This window comes from Parambassis ranga, chromosome 18 (assembly GCF_900634625.1).
Source record: "Parambassis ranga chromosome 18, fParRan2.1, whole genome shotgun sequence".
Taxonomy (NCBI): Eukaryota; Metazoa; Chordata; class Actinopteri; family Ambassidae; genus Parambassis; species Parambassis ranga.
The window spans coordinates 1,640,193-1,658,534 of NC_041038.1; the positions used below are offsets into that span (position 1 = coordinate 1,640,193).

Here is an 18,342-nt window from a genome sequence, read left to right on the forward strand (position 1 = left end):
TTCTGTGGCCTCATTTAAGTCAATCACAGAGCGAGGGAGAGGAAATGTGGATTTTAGTGTGTTTGGGTGATTAAACTCCAGCACAAATGCACGTACTGTGCTGCATGTCCATCCAAAGTGTGTGTGTGTGTGTGTTTTTAGTGAGGCCAGTCTGAACAGAACACATTGTTATAATTAGCCTGAAGCCTTAAAGTTATCCAAAATAAAACTCCTGCCACAGACTGGATGTTGGAAATAAGAGCAAAACACACATATGCACACTCACACACACATGCTCACACACTTCTCAGAGGAATATTCTGATCTCCTGCTTGAGTAGCAACACAGTATCAGCGTTTAAAATGTGACTTTGGGTGGCTGTAGCTAAGGTGTGGTTTGATCCCCCATCCCGGCTGCATGTTGACATGTCCCTGGGCAAGACACCTAACCCTAAGTTGCCTGAGGTACTAGCACAATACGCATAATACCGTAGTTTATCCCATGTTTTGGTCAAATAAGTAAACAAGTCTTGTTTGCTTCATTATTCAAATTGCTGCAGTTGTTAAGCTGACAAAGAACGAACAGTAGTCTCTGAAATATTTGTTATAGGATCCTGAAGCTCTTGAGGCCATATTTAATATTTCATAAATGATGCATTCACCTTGCATGCCAGCTGTTGTTCAGTGTTGTTTTAACATGGGTTTTGCTGTCATAACTGTCATGTTAGGTTGCGGTTTCGTTCGATTCAGGTCAAAAACCTTCTCGGATTGGTCTTTGCTGTGCTGCGTGAACAAACACAGGCAGGATGGTAGAGCTTTTGGTTGCACCTTTCACATCTTTGGTAGTAACAGGTGCCACTTGGGCCAGTACAGGAGATGATTCCATAGGTTTTATAAGGAAATGTGTGAAAATGGCTACGCTCAAGGAAGAGTCTGCTGATGGCACTAGTAGCTAACATCAAGTAAATGAAGAGAAGTGAAAAGTGAGAACTAAGTATAAGACTCTAAAAACCATACTCACTAGCATGGATTCTCTCTAACACACACACTAAACACATGTTTTCTATTTGATGTTTTTTCTGTCATCCCCTAACACGCTCTCATATTCCTTCCCTCTGACACACACACACCAGCCCACCACAGCACTGTAGCCAAAGTCCACTGGCTTTTACTTTAACCCATGTTATGTTTATATATCCATTTTCCATCATTTATCTTGCAGAATTATAGCTGACTGGTTGGACTTGGAGCGCCTAAAGACAACAAACTGGCTTATTAAGCGTTGACAGACGTGACTGACGGCTTTTAGCTCTCAGACCTAAGCCAAAGAGCACTGGGCTCAGGTGCAGCTCTCTCTCTCTCTAGCTGCATTTCTAATATTAACCGGCAGATGTTTAACCATTCAGTAATGCTAGCCTGGGGCTAAAAGAGGGATGGTTAAGGGTTATACTTCATGATAGATAGAATCCAAGGAGCAGCCTTATTTTTTTAGTCCTGTTTGTGTTCTCCTTAATCTATAAATTTAAGTCTAAAGTTGTGCGTGACAGGTAGGTGTTACTATAGTGAACTACTATGTTTGGTTCTCCCAGGTGTGTAAATCAAGGATAAATTTGATAGTATAGTGTAAAATGTTCCCTGGTGGGAACAATAGAAAATTCTCCCTGGGATAAAGGGATATTCTCCCTGTTACATGTTAAAATGTTCTAATTTAATAATAAAAAAAGAATTTGTTTTAAAGGACCAGAGTATAGGATTATAGGATTGACATCTAGTGGTAAGGTGGCAGACTGCAGAGAATATGGCAGGTTTGAAGAAAATAGGCACCAAGAGGTCGTCGATCACTTTACTATTTACTATTGATGAAGTGTGATTTTGACTTACAATTAAAGAGCAGAGACAAAATGTGGTTAGCCTAGCTTAGCATAAAAACTGGATCTCAAAAGGAGACAGCTAGACTGACTGTCCAAAATCAAATTCCTTTCATTCATTTCAAAAGTCCAAAATTTATTTCAACATAATTTCATGAAATGGAAATATAATGTGTATCTACAAAAGGTCAATCCAGGTGAGCTTGGTGTTCCATCTAATTATTTGTGTTTAGTTGTGAAGTCTATTTCTGTCCTGTGTTTCTTCCTCAGGGACTGTGATGTCAGCCAGATTAACTACATGTATGCTCAGTATGTTAAAAACACCATGCTGACCCTCAACATTTCAGACGTCACCAAGGACCAGCGCTTCCCCTGGACGGTGCGTACTGTTTGAGTTTATTTTTCTGTTCTTTTCCCACAGTGACTAATTATTATCTCTTTTGTTCTCCGGCAGAGTGAAAACCCTGATCACACCAGCAACCAGATAAAGAGCCTGCTCTGTGCTCCCATTAGAAACGGAAAAAAAGACAAAGTCATAGGTAGGATCATACCACTGCTCTCTCATTGGTAGAATGCTCTTTGAACTGCTCACCCAGGGTTTAAACTAGCCTTTTTTATGTGTGTGTGACAGTGGCTTAGCTGCTGGAAGAAACTTAACATAGAATAATATGATATTTATGCTCCCTTCTTTTATAATAAAATTCAGTGGTGTGGATTTTACCCTACAGTAATTTTACTATTTAGCACAAGAGTATTCTACTAGCTCAGTAGGTTAGGTGCATTAGCTAACTAGCTGCAACTTAGCCCCAAAACGTTAGCCTGATCAGTGAAACTTCATATTGTTTGTTATAAAATATGCAAAGCTAGACATTTTATTGACCAGGTAAACCCCTAGGAGTTTGTATGAATTTCCATGTTGGTGAAGATTCTCAGTTATCCAGGCTATTTCAGCAGCAGCAATAATTTAAGATTTGACAATCTTAAATTATAGGCCTGCACATAATCACCACTTCTATCATACATCCATCAATAGACTTGCCACTTCATCCATCACAGCGGTTAAAATCAGCATAATAAGCTGATAGCAGCTCCATTAGTTTGGTGTGAAAATGAGTTATGACCATCGATGTGCATCAGGGATCAAACAGAACAAGCCCTCAGAGCCTCTCCTCCAACCTGATTCATGCTGTTGAGTAAGATCAAAACCTCAGGCTTAGTTTATTACTAAAAATGTTCTTTATCTTTCATCTCGGCACATTCATTCAGACTGGATTATGAATTGCCTCATGCATACATTATGAGCCTGATGAGCTTTAGAGATGTAACATGGCCTTATAAAGAACACATTTGTGGCTAGGTGTAAACGGACAGTAATAGTGCCTTCATTTATGGTAATGTGCCAGCCATTTACAAAGAACTGCAATTACAAAACTATTTAAAGGGACAGTTCCCATCAAACATGATGACTGAATCAAAAAGTACCAACCTGTGTTTGTGTATGTAGGTGTATGTCAGTTGGTAAACAAAATGGATGAACCATCAGGAAGCGTGAAGGCCTTCAACAGAAACGACGAGCAGTTCTTGGAGGCGTTCGCCGTCTTCTGCGGTCTCGGGATCCAGAACACACAGATGTATGAAACGGTGGAGAGAGCCATGGCCAAGCAGGAGGTCACTCTGGAGGTCAGTGTTACATAATACGAACATCTTTTAGTCCTTTATGTGAGACAGGCTATTATAAGTGGCTGTCTTCTGAGTAAAAACAGCAACATTTAAGTGGCGAACTTGGCTAGCTATTGCTTGCTGCTACATTTTTTAACCGCAAAAGCTGCAGCATCTTCATTTCACATTTGAAAATTGGCTGGTTGGTTCTTCCACCATGTAGCCAAGATGGCGGCCACCATCATATGTAAGAGATGTTTATTATTTCACACATTATAGTACTCATAGTACAATGCTTGTTGTCATACCTATCAGTGTAAATATACCTGTGCCCTCAAAATAGCAAGTGTATGTACAGAAGTGTTCGATTTTGAAGCAGAGCATTACACCCGCCTTCCTCATCTTTCTATCATCCTGACACTTCTCATATACCATCTTGACAGTAGAAAGATGTTTAGACAGTAAAACATTACCGTCTGTCCATGCCTCTTCACAAGCTTCGATGTTTTTATTCGCAGGGGTGTGACTGACAGTGATGATGAACAGCAGAAAGATTTATCAAGCCGCTCTTTGACATTATCCTGCTTTCAGCCCCTCTGTGCAACAGACTGCAAAGCATAAATTCATTCTAACTAAGCCCACACTGCGACTCTAGTCTGCCTTCACTCCTCCTCACATACAGCCACACACACTCTGTGTACTCCGCTGGCGGAGCTGTCAGCTTCAGGGCATCAGAGGTGACATCTCTCGGCTGCAGCTGACGCCCATCTTCCCCTCTGCTTTATTCAGTTTCAGCCAAGCAATCTATGATATTGTGTGATCACTGTTATATTATTGTCAACAAGAATAGTACGAAGGGTATCAATTTTTTTTCAATGAGTGACAGCTGTGATAGTGTGAAAGATTGATTATTTATAGATTTGCTGAGAGTCTGTCTATTTTAATCAGTCACATGAACACTGAACAAGTAAACAGAACTATATTTACACTATATAGTCCTTAGGCACCTGATGGAGATGAAGATTGAGTCATTCACTGTCCATCATACGTGGAATTATGAATGGGTGGGAGTTTTTTCCAATAATTTGCTGTCTACATGTGATCTCATGTGGAAAACATGCTGCAGCATAATAGCATATACTGTAAAACTTCAAATAATAGCCCGGGCCTTTATTTGCCTAAATCGCAAAATTGTCCCTGCTTATATTTGGGACAGGCAGCTATTTGGGGCAGGCCTTTAATTATTCTGGTGAAAAAGCCATCCAGACCTAACTGAAAAGTGTCCACATCCCTTCCATCATTATTGTCATCGTACATTTCTTTAGCCTTGTTTATGTGTCTTCATGACAACGTCACACGTTGGCATAAATTGTTGTTGTTTTATATGTTATATTTATAGTTATATATTTGCTCCTTACCTTATGAGAAAATCAGACCTGGCTAACAATTGAGGCTTTCTTTATATGTCCAAAGCCAAAATCGGCCCTGGCCTGTAAACAGGGCCGGCATCAGTTCGGGACTCGGCTATTATTATAGCATAAGAGCCCAAAAAACATATATACATACATATATATATATATATATATATATATATATATATATATATATATATATATATATATATATATATATATATATATATATATACACAACTCCTCATATCACAGTCCTATGGAACACATGTGGGAAATATGTTACTAAATTGCAGTATGCAAAGTATATGGATATTTTGCTCTCATATGGAAAACATGTCCCCACATATCACTGTCTAACATGGAGATGTTTCACTCGTGTGGGAAAACATGTCCCCAAATATCACTCATTGAGCACCTGTGAAAAAAATGTTACAGCATGTGAGGCACATGGACATTGTTTACCTTATGTGCCAACATGTTGCAGTTCAATAGAGCATATGTGAAAGATTTTAAGAAACATTATATGAAGCAGATTTTTCCTTCATGTGGAAAACATGTTCCCTATATAACACGGTGTAATAGAGCGGATAGTGTGGATAGTAGGTTTCTAAAAGTTATAATATGTGAAGCACTTGGAGATGTTTTCTCGTGTTGTATATATAATAAAGCACTTGTGGGGGAAAAAATTAGTTATAGCAGGTGGAGATTTATTGAGATGAGACTTTCTTTCCTCATGTAGAAAATTTGTTGAACAGGTAAATACTACTGGAGCTCTGTAAGTTAGCCTCATTCTCAAAAGTCTTTCTGACCAATCTCATTGCAGATATTATGGTTTATCACAGCAGAAGCAATAAGGCCTTTGGACCAGACAGTTGAAATTATATTGAATCATCATAAAATGTTCCTTTAAAGCAAAAAGCTGATGAAAAAAAAATGTTCAGAGAGAAGTACCTCATCTGTTTGTGTGTGTGTGTGTGTGTTTAAGGTCTTGTCGTACCACGCCTCTGCCGCAGAGGAAGAATCCCGGGAACTCCAGGTAACCGCGGTAAATTAAAATTTCTTCATTTAACAATACACACTATCATGCACACACACACAACCATAAACACACTGTGACACACACACTGCCAGATGTTGTCCTTCAGGGTCAGAGGAAGCAGACATTGTGTTGAGAGGCAGTCATGTAATGCAACACCACACAGCTGAATCAGCGTGGAAGCGTCAGTATAGCCACACTGTATGAGCTTCTTCCACAGAAACACACAATTGCACACACAGTGGAAATGATTGTCCAGTGAAGCACTAAATGTGTTGAAGTAGCATTTAATTACCTTGACCTGGCAGAAATATGGCATCCATGTTTGTCATATAAGCAGTTATTTCACTCTAAAATAGTGTAAATAGATACAAGACTTAGATGCTGATCAGTTTTAACTACTAGGACTGTGCAGTTCCTGGAGAACTTGCTGCCAATCTGGTGAAAGGCTGACTAAAACATATGCACGCTGACATGTTGGGAACAGCTGAATGTTGTTTGGGGGGATGTGAGGAACTCTGTGTAAAATATGTCTCCAGTTTACACGTGTGAAGAGGGCAAAGTTGAATTTTTGGACGTCTCTATGGAGACCTGGTGTGCATCATTTTATACACCCTTTGTTTAGATTTGCCTTTTTAGTAAAACTGAAAATTACTATAGTATTTGAATAACATTTAGGAAATATTTCAGAAAATAGCACAAAGAAACAGGATATAAAGCATCCTTGTGTGGTTTGCAGCATAATGCAACCTTTCAGAAGCAGACTTAAAACTTTGTTTGTCCAAGCCTGGTCCATCACTTTTTGTGGTCCCCCGAAAACAACTTTTGTCATTTTTGGCTGCTAAAATACTTCAAATGCATGAACATATTATTAACACATTTACAGTTCTTGCAGAGCTGCACACCACTCAATATAAAAATAGCAAGAAACACTAGCTAACAGGCAAGTTTTAGGGAAGCTAATGATTTAGCCAGATTTGCTGAAAAGATACCTAAACACAAATTCTGGTAAACAGGGCTCCTTTATTGCGCTGTAGTAAATACTGTATAGAACACTGACTAACCTGTTTTAAAACTTTACTCTTGGTTTACAAAGCACTGAATGGTTCTGGACCAAAATACATCCTGGACATATTGGTTCCCTATGAAGCATCCAGATCATCAGGGACAGGCCTACTGTGTGTACCCAGGGTCAGGACCAAACAGATTGAAGCAAGATTCAGTTATTCTGCCCCTCACCTGCAGTGTTTTCAGGCCTCTCTTAAATTCCTATATATTAATCTTAGCTATTTATTTATGTCTTAACTAGACTGTTCTCATTTAATCTTTTATTTAGATTTAAATTTATTTAATTCTTCTTTAATGTTCTCTGTAAAGCACTCTATATAAATAAACCTTCCCTTGCCTTGCTCATATTTCCATCTTCAGCAGTGCTACAGCACAGGTGCTTAGCACTAGCCTCCAACAACAACATAACTGCTTCAGTTATGTTAGTACTGTTTTTGCATGTATTCATCTAAATGATGTTAGGAATAAACTTTTTAATAACACTTTATACTAGTGGTACAAAAAGTAATGCCTAACTTATTATGAGTTAATGCTTCGATGAAGGATATTATTAATTCCTGTTTTAGTGTTGCCCATTCTTCTTCTTCTGCAGGCAGACTGCCTCATGATTTTTGTCAAGTAGCTCATTTGTAGTATAACCACTGGCTTTGTGACAGAGCTCCAAGCAGGAATCAGTCAGTGCAGCCGCCTCGTGCCGATCTGAAAAGGTCCTGTACTTTTCCCCTCTCCTTATGTTGAAGTGCCTGAACTAACAGCACAGCCTGATCAAGTGGCCTCCCTCTGGTGCTCTAATGAGGATGTGTCACTCGGTATCTAGGACACAGGCTTGATTTTTATTTTTTGGGGGGGGTACATTCTACCCAAGTGGCCTACTACATACAGTATGTGCGGCACATGGTAGGATAGAAAACCCTTATAATTGTGTAGATAAAGTTGCTTATGTAACTGCAGCAGAAAATTTAGTAGCAGAGGATTCATGTGTATGCTAATAAAGCTGCAGTGTCTCTGTGTGTCCTAATGTTCATACGCCTGTCTTATGTTGTCTTGCAGGTCGCTACAGTTCCGTCAGCACAGTCTCTTCGTCTTCTGGACTTCAGCTTCAGTGACTTCGACCTGTCAGACACCGAAACCACGCTGGCTACCATCCGCATGTTTATCGACCTCAACCTGGTTCAGAACTTCCAGATGAAGTACACGGTATGTCTTAATATACAAGCAGATCACGCTTAGCATATGCCCTTTTCAGGTTTGTTTGTTCTTAAAGGTCATTTTGTGATAGAATATATTGCACAAATGCACACAACAACATAGAGGGTGAGGGTAATAGGTCATATTTTGTCAGATGAGATTTTAAATATGATAGCAACCTCTGAAGGACATTTAATCCAGGTTGGTTGCATAATATATGTCCCTGGAGCTGTGCAGTCAGGGGGTGACCTTAACTATGTGCTCTTTATTTTTAAGTATTATAATACTATAATACAGCACCCACAATAGACCCCCATGGCACACCATCCAATGTGATTAAAGTTGCATACATGTCTGTAGGATCAAATGCTCCTCCCTTGCATACACTTGTCTCAAAGACTGGACAGTTTTCCTTGAAGTTTTACTAGTTTTTATATTATTTAAAAACGTATTTTATATACAGTATACAAGCCACAACAGAGTGCTTTACAGGTGCCTTGGGAGCAACTGATATTGTGAAATGATTTAAGTCCCATGGTATTGGCTTGTACTTTTGGTGCTTGAGTGAGTTACATTTCCAATACACCCTGATAACACTGATGTCTTCATTGAAGAAGAGAAGAGTCACTTCCTGTTTCATGTGCAGAAAAAATCTCTTCTCGTCAGCAGCATTAGAACATTAGAACATTATGTGTGTGTGTGTGTGTGTGTTTGTGGATGACTCGTGAATGCATTTACAATCAAGTTAATATTTGTGTGTTTGTCTGCATCCTTAACTTTGAGACCACACATACAGCAGCATCAAACACTCCAAAAATCACTCTCCCTCTCTCTTTCTCTCTCACACACACACACACACACACACACACACACACACTCTCCCTCCATTACCACTGTCTGTCAGACCCAACGCTCTCCTCGTCTGGCTACCCCCCTCGGCGCCAGCTTCGCCCGATCTCTGGTGGGTTTGTCTCTCCTCCTCTCTGCACTCTCCTCCTGAAGAGGTTCTTGTGTGTTAGTGGCTGACCTCCGGAGTGCCTGCAAAGAGAGGCCTCACAAAGAGCAGCTTTGATTGGAAGAAATTAGGGCCCTCCAGCAGCGTGGGCTTGTCAGCTTGACATTCACGCCGGGAGCTGACACACTGACCACCCTGCAGTATCACTCCTTGTCAGCTCAACTGCACAACATGCTATTATTTAATTATTATTTGAACATATTTAATGTTGCATGCACAGCCATTCATTCTAATCTAAGCTCACATTATAATCATCCCTATGGAGAAAATGAGCCGTAATCTGATTAGCTGAATAATGGTTTGCGGTTCTTATGGTGCCTGAGATGGAATTAGCTTTATTCACTGTGTGTTCTTGATAAACATGTAGTTGTAGCACAGAGCACAGCGTTGGTGGAGAACTGATTTGCAGGCAGGGTGCTGAGTCCTCACTTTCACAAAGGGCAGACATCCTGACAGTCAAGTCCCAGGGCTCATTACATTTACTTTTTTCTTTCTGCTAATTATTGTAATACAGCCAAACAACTGAGCTCAAAACTAGATTCCTGCATCTTTATGACTTTCTCTCATCACCTACCTTGATTACACTCACCACATTTGATAATTATAATACAGCTAGGAAACCAACTATACAGGGAAAATGGATATAATCACTAATTACTCATTGCTTTAACACTAGCTGGTAGGATAGTGTAGCAGTTAGCAACTAGCTCTGGATATTGTTAAAAAAGATGTGTTGAACTAGCTATTGAAAGTGTTTCTACAATGGCTACAGCATCTGTGTGTGTGTGTGTGTAGTCAGTTTATAATGATGATTTATAATGAATTGAAGTTAATGTGGGAAAAAATGCTGGAATTTCTTTTGGGGAAACAGCTGCATTGTTACATAATCTTGAGAATATCTTGTAGAGGGGCTCCAGGACAAACTTCACATTCACCCTCCTGCTGATGGTCACCTGGGAGAAGCAGAAGAATAGAGGAAGAGAGAGGGAAAGAGGAGAAAAACAAAGCAGTGTGCTAATATTTTAAAGATAAACAGAAATAGACAGTAAACCCTGGGTTGGTCAGAGGGCTGGACTGCAGGTCAACATGCAGCTGTGTGTGAGGTAATGAGACTTACATGAAGATACACAGATAGAGAGAGAGAGCACAAAACTATGGGAGAGAGAGGACAGACAGATAATGACATAAAGTACTGTGTAATACAGAGGAGTCCGTCTGAAGTGTGGGGAATAGAGGAGGAGAGAGAGGAAACTGCATAGTCGATCATGTTTGGGCCCCCCAGCCGTGTAGGCCTATGGCTACATATCTGTGGCTAAGGGTTAGTAGAGCCTGGTCTAGCTGTGGTTTTAGCCATACCTTCAATGACTATAATAATAGGGCTCAGATAAACTGTAGCTTCTATTAAACAGAAAGGATTTAAGCTTAATCTTAAAGGTTTTTGGAGGATCACAGTCCTAAAAAAACAGCAGGGAAGAGTGTGAGACTCATGGCATCAACTATGGATTGTGACATGTTGACTGGCTGATAAAATTTGCCACATTCCTGCAGAAATTACAGCTGCACCATCCCCTAATGGGATAAATGCCATCTCTCCTAATCAGTCCAGGTTTTCCTCAGAAACTCTGCCAGTTGTTTATAAAGCCCACATTGTTTGCTGGACTCCACTGGGATGAAGCAATGAAGTGATGAAATGCAGCTAAACATGTCATCATTAGAGAATATAAATCTTTTGCTTCACTGTCTCTGTGTTGCCCACTCTGGTAGCCAGGATACACCGGTACCTGCACACCACCTATACTGTGGCAGCAAAATACAAGTGTCAGCTTCTCTGCCAGAGTACGGGGTCCGAAGGAGCCCTCAGTTCATTTCTGTGTCTTCTCTCCCCTGCAGAGTTTATGTCAGTGGATTCTGAGTGTAAAGAAGAACTATAGGAAGAATGTGGCCTATCACAACTGGAGACATGCCTTCAACACAGCACAGTGCATGTTTGCACTCCTCAAGTCAGGACGCTTACAGGTTCGTAGATATCAGCACAGTTTTTGCAGCTCTGAAGTCGTAGAGTGTTGCAGCAGCTCCTCCTTTCCCACTTTCCTCTTCTACAGAATAACCTGAATGACCTGGAAGTCTTGGCTCTGATGATTGCCACTCTCAGCCACGACCTGGACCACAGAGGAGTGAACAACTCCTACATACAGAGGTAGAGCAGGAGAGTGAGTCACAGTGGTGTGTGGATGAGTGTGTGTGTGTGTGTGTGTGGAAGCCTGCTGTATTCATTTATCACATGTGTTATCCAGGAGTGACCATCCACTGGCCCAGCTGTACTGCCACTCCACCATGGAGCATCACCACTTTGACCAGTGCCTCATGATCCTCAACAGTCCTGTAGGTGCACTCACACACACACACACCATTCTTTGCATTGAACATAAACAGTTAAACTGTGTTTTGTAGTTAGGAACACAGATGGCAGTGGGTACTAATGTAAGAAACCTTAACATAGAAGTTATGACATTTTTCAGAGTTCTTCTTCCTACAATTGTGAGATCAAACTCAGAATTTAATATTAAAATCAAAATTCTGTGTTTTTCTGGACTTTGTTTCTTGGATTTGTCTTGTCGGGATTTAGGATTAAAGTCAGAAATATGATTGATTTTTTCTTCTTACAATACTGAAACTAAAGATTTCAGAAGATTCAAGATTAGAATCAAATTTATGACTTTTCCTACTTTTTTTACATCTCTATAATTAAATTCTGAATTATTTTATTACTTTAAAAATGAAAACATTCAATTGCAAATTCAAGATTAATGCTAGAATTATGACCTTTTTTTACTTACTATTTTTACTTACAAATTTGAGGTTAAAATTCAGAATTCAAGACTGAAGTCAAAATTCAGACATTTTCGTACAACCCTGAGATGCAAATCGGAATTTTTCTCTTCCTGTCACCTTAATCCTCTTTGTCAACTCCACTAAGGGACACACATAGGAATGAAATTATCTGAGGTTGCAATAAGGAGCAGATATTAAAGCTCCTATCTGGGAAATGAAGCTATGTCTGTACATCTGTGATCTGATAATCAGACACTGGTACACAATCTGATGGTAACCAATTCAGCCGGAATTCAAATGGTACCCAGCATCCACCTGTATGTTCCTCACTTCCCTTTCAGGCATGTATGTGTGCTTTGCTAAGAACATCTCCGTTTGTTTGAACGAAATCTGCACTTTTTTTTAATATCAGGACTAAAACAGGTGTCTCTAATGTGAGGTGTGCGGTTATTACCAAATATTTATGGCCCTGCTGAGGTCTAACCATCCACTCATTGCTATTGCTGTCATCGCTGCTGTAAGTAGCAGCAGCAAGAAGACGGAGGGAAACAAAAGCATCCGAAAATCGTAGCTTCACACCCAGAGTTTAACCTCATTAGTTATGCAAAACATGACATTATTTGGCCTTTTTACAGCTGCAGCTGATTCTCTATTCAGCTTCTCAGCTCTGTCTCCCTCTCATGGTGTCCTTTTGTGGACGTCTGCCAGCCCTAGAAATAATTATAAAGCCCTTTATGTATGTAGTTTACAGAGGTCTTTGTTGTGTGCTACAACAGCAAATATGAAACCTCTTCCTGTTTGTGCTCCAAGTTGTAATTGACTGCTGTTTGTGCTGTTTCTTTTGAGGAAGCCTGAATTCACTGGCACTGCCAAAAACATCACAGTAGGAACCGTTAATTTATTAACTTCCTCTAATGTTATAAAAAATTGCAATAAAAGCTGGTAATGTAATAACATGCCCACAATCCAATGAAAATACTGACTGTATAAAGTAATACATTTTTATGTGTAATGCAATAAGCTTACTGTATATCCTCACCAAAGCCTTTAATTCCTGGGAACTGCTTCATGCCAACTCTTTCACACTAATTCCCGTGCTGGTTACAACACCTACTGCAAAAACTGAGACATGATCACTCACTCTCTTCTTACCCACTGAAGCCTGGCTAATGCTACAAGTCTGCTCTGCCAGTGACTGAACCCTGCTCTCAATGGAAGCAGTGGGTTTAGTCCTAAAAATCTGAATATTGGAATTGGCTACACCACAAAAACTAAACTACATATCACATAAGCCAACAAGGCAAGTCCGCTACTATTTTTATATAATACAATATTTGAACATGCATCAGTAAGTTTTATTTGTTTTGGAACACAATGAAAAGGCTAAGCTAGCTTGAAGGGGCCTGAGTGAGTTTGGCTCCAGCAGGTGTGTGTGCCTAATGAACAATAGCAAGTTAAGACATAAATTAAAATGCATAATGGATTGTATAAAAAATGACAATGGCAGCTGGAAGAGCTAGCATGTAGCATATGTGGCTTGAGCCAGCAAAATGAATAGCCAGGATGTTTGCAACAAAGATGGAGGCTTGTTCAGAAGCGGTGCTAGTCTGCTAATGGTGCATGGAAGTGACAGACATACAGGAAATGAGCCATATAGTCATCATTAACTAATCACTAGATTGTACTGTTTGTTTCTGTTCAGCATTTTAACATGTAGGTGGCCTCAAGTGGCTGCTCAGTTTTTGACTTTTTTCTCTGAGCATGACTTTATTCACATAAAGACTCGGACAGATTTTTCAGTCCTTAAACCAATAAAAACAAAACCTTTAATCATGGAGGACCTGCAGTGCAACACTCCACAAACAATGTTATCAGTGAAGTCACGTAATCAGGCTGAGTCTTCAAAGTCGGTCGCGGCAGAAATCCGTCCAGCCCGGCGATGCCTGTGCTCTCTGCGCTGGGGAACAGGTGCGTGAAGTGGCTGTTGACAGGCTTTTAATGCTGTTGCCCACTTGCTGCAATGTCCTGGATGTCTCTGTCTTTATTTATTACGCCTGTTTCACTCATTCCCCAGCTGCTGGCCTTCCACGGAGCTCTCCAATGGCCCAATAAAATACTGTGACTTACAGCCCGCTCTGATCTTTATGGCCTCAGAACAAACTCTAAATACACTCCACAGCCCCATTTAACCGCACTGCTGCTGGACTCGATAGATAGACGTACACACACACACACTGATAAGCATTAATGCACTCTAAAAAGCACTCCAAGTGGAATGGGCATGGAATAATGTGTCGACATACACGCATACGAATACCAGGCGAAATGAGATTTAGCATAACAATTAGCTGCCAGCAAAGAAGCAGATGCTGCTAGCAATGAACAACAGCATGTCAAGGCAAGCTAGTCACAATGCATGAAGTCATGAAATAGAATCTCCCTCTTTCTCTTTCCACAGGGGAACCAGATCCTGAGCAGCCTCTCCTTGGATGAGTACAAGGCCACTCTGAAGATGATTGAGAGGGCTATTCTGGCCACTGACCTCGCCCTCTACATGAAGTAGGTACCACATGTCAAGCCCAGATGGAAATCTGGAGAGGAGAGGGGCAGAGAGGAAAGGAGAGAGAAGTCTACATGGGCAGGGGTGGGTGGCGTGGCTGAGGCTGACTCTGCAGCGGCTTCAGTGTTTTCAAAGGATTTTATATAATACAAATAATAAATACATTACAGACACACTTGGTAATTTTTTCCCCTTTTTATCCATCCACCTATGTGACTCCAGCTCTTATCTCATCCCTCTTAAGTCTAGACAGTAGGTGGTTATGGGGCTGAGTGGGTTATATATATGAGGATAATTACAAGCTGGGACATTATGTGTGTGTTGTCAGGAGGCGAGGGGAGTTCTTTGAGCTCACCAAGAACAACCAGTTCGTCTGGGAGGACGAATATCACAGAGACCTGCTGAGGTGAGTGCGAAATCTGCCACACTTACACCTGACGAATGATCGCACACTGTAAAAGCCATGAAGGAAATAAGGGAAGGTACCTAGTCAGGCAGCTTCCAGAGGAGTCCACTTGAGTTCCAGGGGTGCTCCTTACTTATGGGCCCCCATTTCAAAATGTCCAACTTAGCAAGTTGGAGCATTGCATTCAGAGGCATGCTCATTTCAAGATGATACAGTGACACTCAGAGATAGGTGATGGAACTATTTTCTATCCCCCCCCCCCCCACAAACTAAACACCAGTCAGCTCAGAGAGGACCAGAATGACCATGAGAGCACATCCATAAAAATACAGGCAACCAGAGAAGGTCTCAATAGGAGTAGGAGTGTAGGAGTCACTAAATGTTAGTCTCTATTTTATCCCTGAGATGCACTCATGCTTTCACTTGCTGCACCACAGCTTCTGTGTGTGCGGCCATGCTAAGAGGAGCCACTGCAGGAAGTGTGTCTGTGCTAATTAACAGGTGTCACTGTGTCCCCTCCTGCAGGTCAATGCTGATGACTGCATGTGACATCTCAGCCATCACTAAGCCCTGGCCTGTGCAGAAAAGGGTAACAGTAATATATCTCTTCTACTTCTTCTTCTGTTGTCTGTGTTGTGCTGGAACGTTGAAGGCCCACACCTACATGTTTTGCTAAAATGTTGGCTTGCATTGGGGGTAAAACAGACACTAGGTTTAACAAAAGGAAGTCAGTTATTTTCTACTAGGAGGGCAGCAAAGATAGTGCTTCCTTTTTTGGCCTCTACCAAACAAATCTTTGTAAAGGTTCACAGCTAGCTTAGCAGCTTACCCAGCTCACTGTTTGGTAGACACAACACCTGAGATGCATTGTTGTTATTTTGTGATGTCGTCAGCAGATCAGTCATGCCACACACAACTCAGGACTAGTTAGAAATGTGAACATCCTGGTGCTTTTACAAAACATGAGGTCACACCCCAATCAGTTGTGTGTCGTTTCTAGTCTGTGTCTTTGTGTGTTTACTTCTTAACTCTTCCTTCTTGCTCTCTCTCTCTCACTCACACACACACTTGGTTTATCCTCAGCCATCTGAGAGCAGTGTCCCTACTGTTTCATCTCTCTAGTGACCTTCGTTAGTCCGGACCTCGTTAGGATTCACACGGAACAGACAGGCACACACTCGTGTGTGTGTGTGTTTATAAGTGAGTGCTCATTAATAAAAACAGCTGTGTCCCTGTCCTCAGATGACCCAATCTAAAAAAACATTCAGGGCAGTAAACATGCACTCTCATGCAAATGTAGACACACACACACAGAGGCACTTCATCCAGATTTAATTAACAAATTGTGCTCTGCCAAAGTGGAAACTTCCTCTTTGTCTTGTTGTCCTCTGCACACACACTTTTTGACTTTATTCACACTGAGCTGTTCACACGTTGCAGGAGTTTGTCCAGTTGAATGCACACTACTTTCACAGAGAAAAGTGACTCAGCATTTACAGTTAAAGCAGCACTAGTCAGTGTATATATATATATATGCCCTATTTTCCGGACTATAGGTCGCACCGGAGTATATGTCCCACCAGCCAAAAAATGCATAATGAAGAAGAAAAAACCATATAAGTCGCACCGGACTATTAGTCGCACCAGCGGGCCAGCGTAAATCACTACGTTTTTAGCGTAACATTGCCTCTTGAATTCCTCTTAACTTGAGTGGTGCGGCTGCAGGACATTGAGAGTGAGACACACGCAAGTCCTCGCGCAGAGAAAATATTAGCTTCACCGCACAGAAATTCCTATAAACAACCTGTAAATGAGTAAAAGGCAGACTACTGTGCGCTCCTATAGCTGTCTGGAATTAGCGACCTGTCGACCTATCGTCTCAGCTGCAAGGACACGTTCCATGAACGTGCGCGTCACCTATGCTCGGAATGCAAAGTGTGGACAAGCTGGAGGTGGAAGACAACCATCAGGAGAGGGACAGAACAGCTACCATTACATCTGTAATGGGACGTCAGGACACAAGGCTGTATATTTTTTCATATATAAGTCGCACCTGAGTATAGGTCGCATACCCAGCCAAAGCATGAATAAAAAATATTTGATACAAATAAAATGTATTTATGTGACCAATGCTGTGACCTAGAATCAAATGGAAATATGACTTCCTAATGTAGAAAAATAAGAGTGCATTTTGCATTAAGATTCACTCAGATGAACATAAGAAATTTCATCCCCCAAGATCAACAGCATGAAATACTTTAACAAATCCAGTGCTTGGTCTGTGTTGCTGTTGTTGGAAGTGTAATGAAGTGCTCTCTGACCACTGCAGTCATTCTGCTGTGAGGACGCGTTGTTTCAACTAATATGAGGTTAAGTAAATAAAGACAAAGTCACTTAGCCTCACTGGTTAGCAGCGGCCTTACGCTCAGTGTTGCTTTTAGTCAGCTATAATAAGCTGTGCGTGGCTGCAGCTGCACAACACTGAGGCTTGATTACTGACTCAATCAGGAGCTGCAGATGGCTTCAACACACACAGTGATTCTGATTGGTGCCCGAGGCTGCAGTCAGATCTCATTTACCTCTCTGTAAACAGACGGAGAACATTAACGGAGCACGTCTCTCTTGGCGGACTTCTACCGTGCATTTGTTTTCTTTCTCCTTCCAGCTGTCTGTGTGTCCTTTGTCCATCCTGTTCATTCACAGTTATGAACGTTTCTTAGCAGCAGGAGAGTCATTCTGTTGTCTCATTGGTAGAGTTTCAAACCCTTATTTCACAAAATCAGCCTTAGGATGCTCATTAGCATACTACAAATGTGCCAGAAGGGTAGCTATGTGATTAGCATAGCTCATATGTTGTTATGAAGCTTGTGTGCTGCAGAGTTCTCTTTCTTTCATGAACTAAAGCTTCATAGAAGTTTAAAGTCATGTATTTGAGTTTGACTCATCAGCCTTCTCTCCGATCCAGGTTGCAGAGCTGGTGGCCACAGAGTTCTTTGAACAAGGGGATAAGGAGAGGCAGGAGTTGAACATTGAGCCCATTGTAAGTATGACGAAGCTCAGGTGTTACTGCTTTCTGTCCTCTTGTTGTTTGACTTAATAAATAAAGCTTTGGCCCACAGTTTAGGGGCCTTTGTTAACATTTTGTACTTGTCTGGTGTAGTTTTTTCCTTTCAAATTAGTTGTTTTCTATTCCTTTCATTTAGGACCTGATGAATCGAGAGAAAAGAGATAAGATCCCCAGCATGCAAGTGTCTTTCATCGATGCCATCTGCATTCAGTTGTACGAGGTAAATCATCTTCTGTAAAATCGTTGTGTT

The 18,342-nt window shown here is 41.0% G+C and overlaps 1 protein-coding gene across 8 annotated transcripts in view; it reads left to right on the forward strand.

The window, feature by feature from the left end:
* pde5ab (phosphodiesterase 5A, cGMP-specific, b) overlaps positions 1–18,342 on the forward strand; it is a 65,924-nt gene that overhangs the window by 46,246 nt on the left and 1,336 nt on the right. For 6 of the 8 annotated variants that reach the window (XM_028429509.1, XM_028429513.1, XM_028429512.1 and 3 more), the window contains exons 9-21: positions 2,117–2,225; positions 2,301–2,385; positions 3,351–3,526; positions 5,906–5,965; positions 8,075–8,221; positions 11,118–11,243; positions 11,330–11,424; positions 11,522–11,609; positions 14,518–14,618; positions 14,948–15,025; positions 15,551–15,614; positions 17,991–18,065; positions 18,229–18,312. In XM_028429509.1, the coding sequence (XP_028285310.1) occupies positions 2,117–2,225; positions 2,301–2,385; positions 3,351–3,526; positions 5,906–5,965; positions 8,075–8,221; positions 11,118–11,243; positions 11,330–11,424; positions 11,522–11,609; positions 14,518–14,618; positions 14,948–15,025; positions 15,551–15,614; positions 17,991–18,065; positions 18,229–18,312 (1,288 nt within the window). The remainder of the gene's footprint in view (positions 1–2,116; positions 2,226–2,300; positions 2,386–3,350; positions 3,527–5,905; positions 5,966–8,074; positions 8,222–11,117; positions 11,244–11,329; positions 11,425–11,521; positions 11,610–14,517; positions 14,619–14,947; positions 15,026–15,550; positions 15,615–17,990; positions 18,066–18,228; positions 18,313–18,342) is intronic. The other 2 variants (XM_028429506.1, XM_028429508.1) reach the window with 1 other exon arrangement.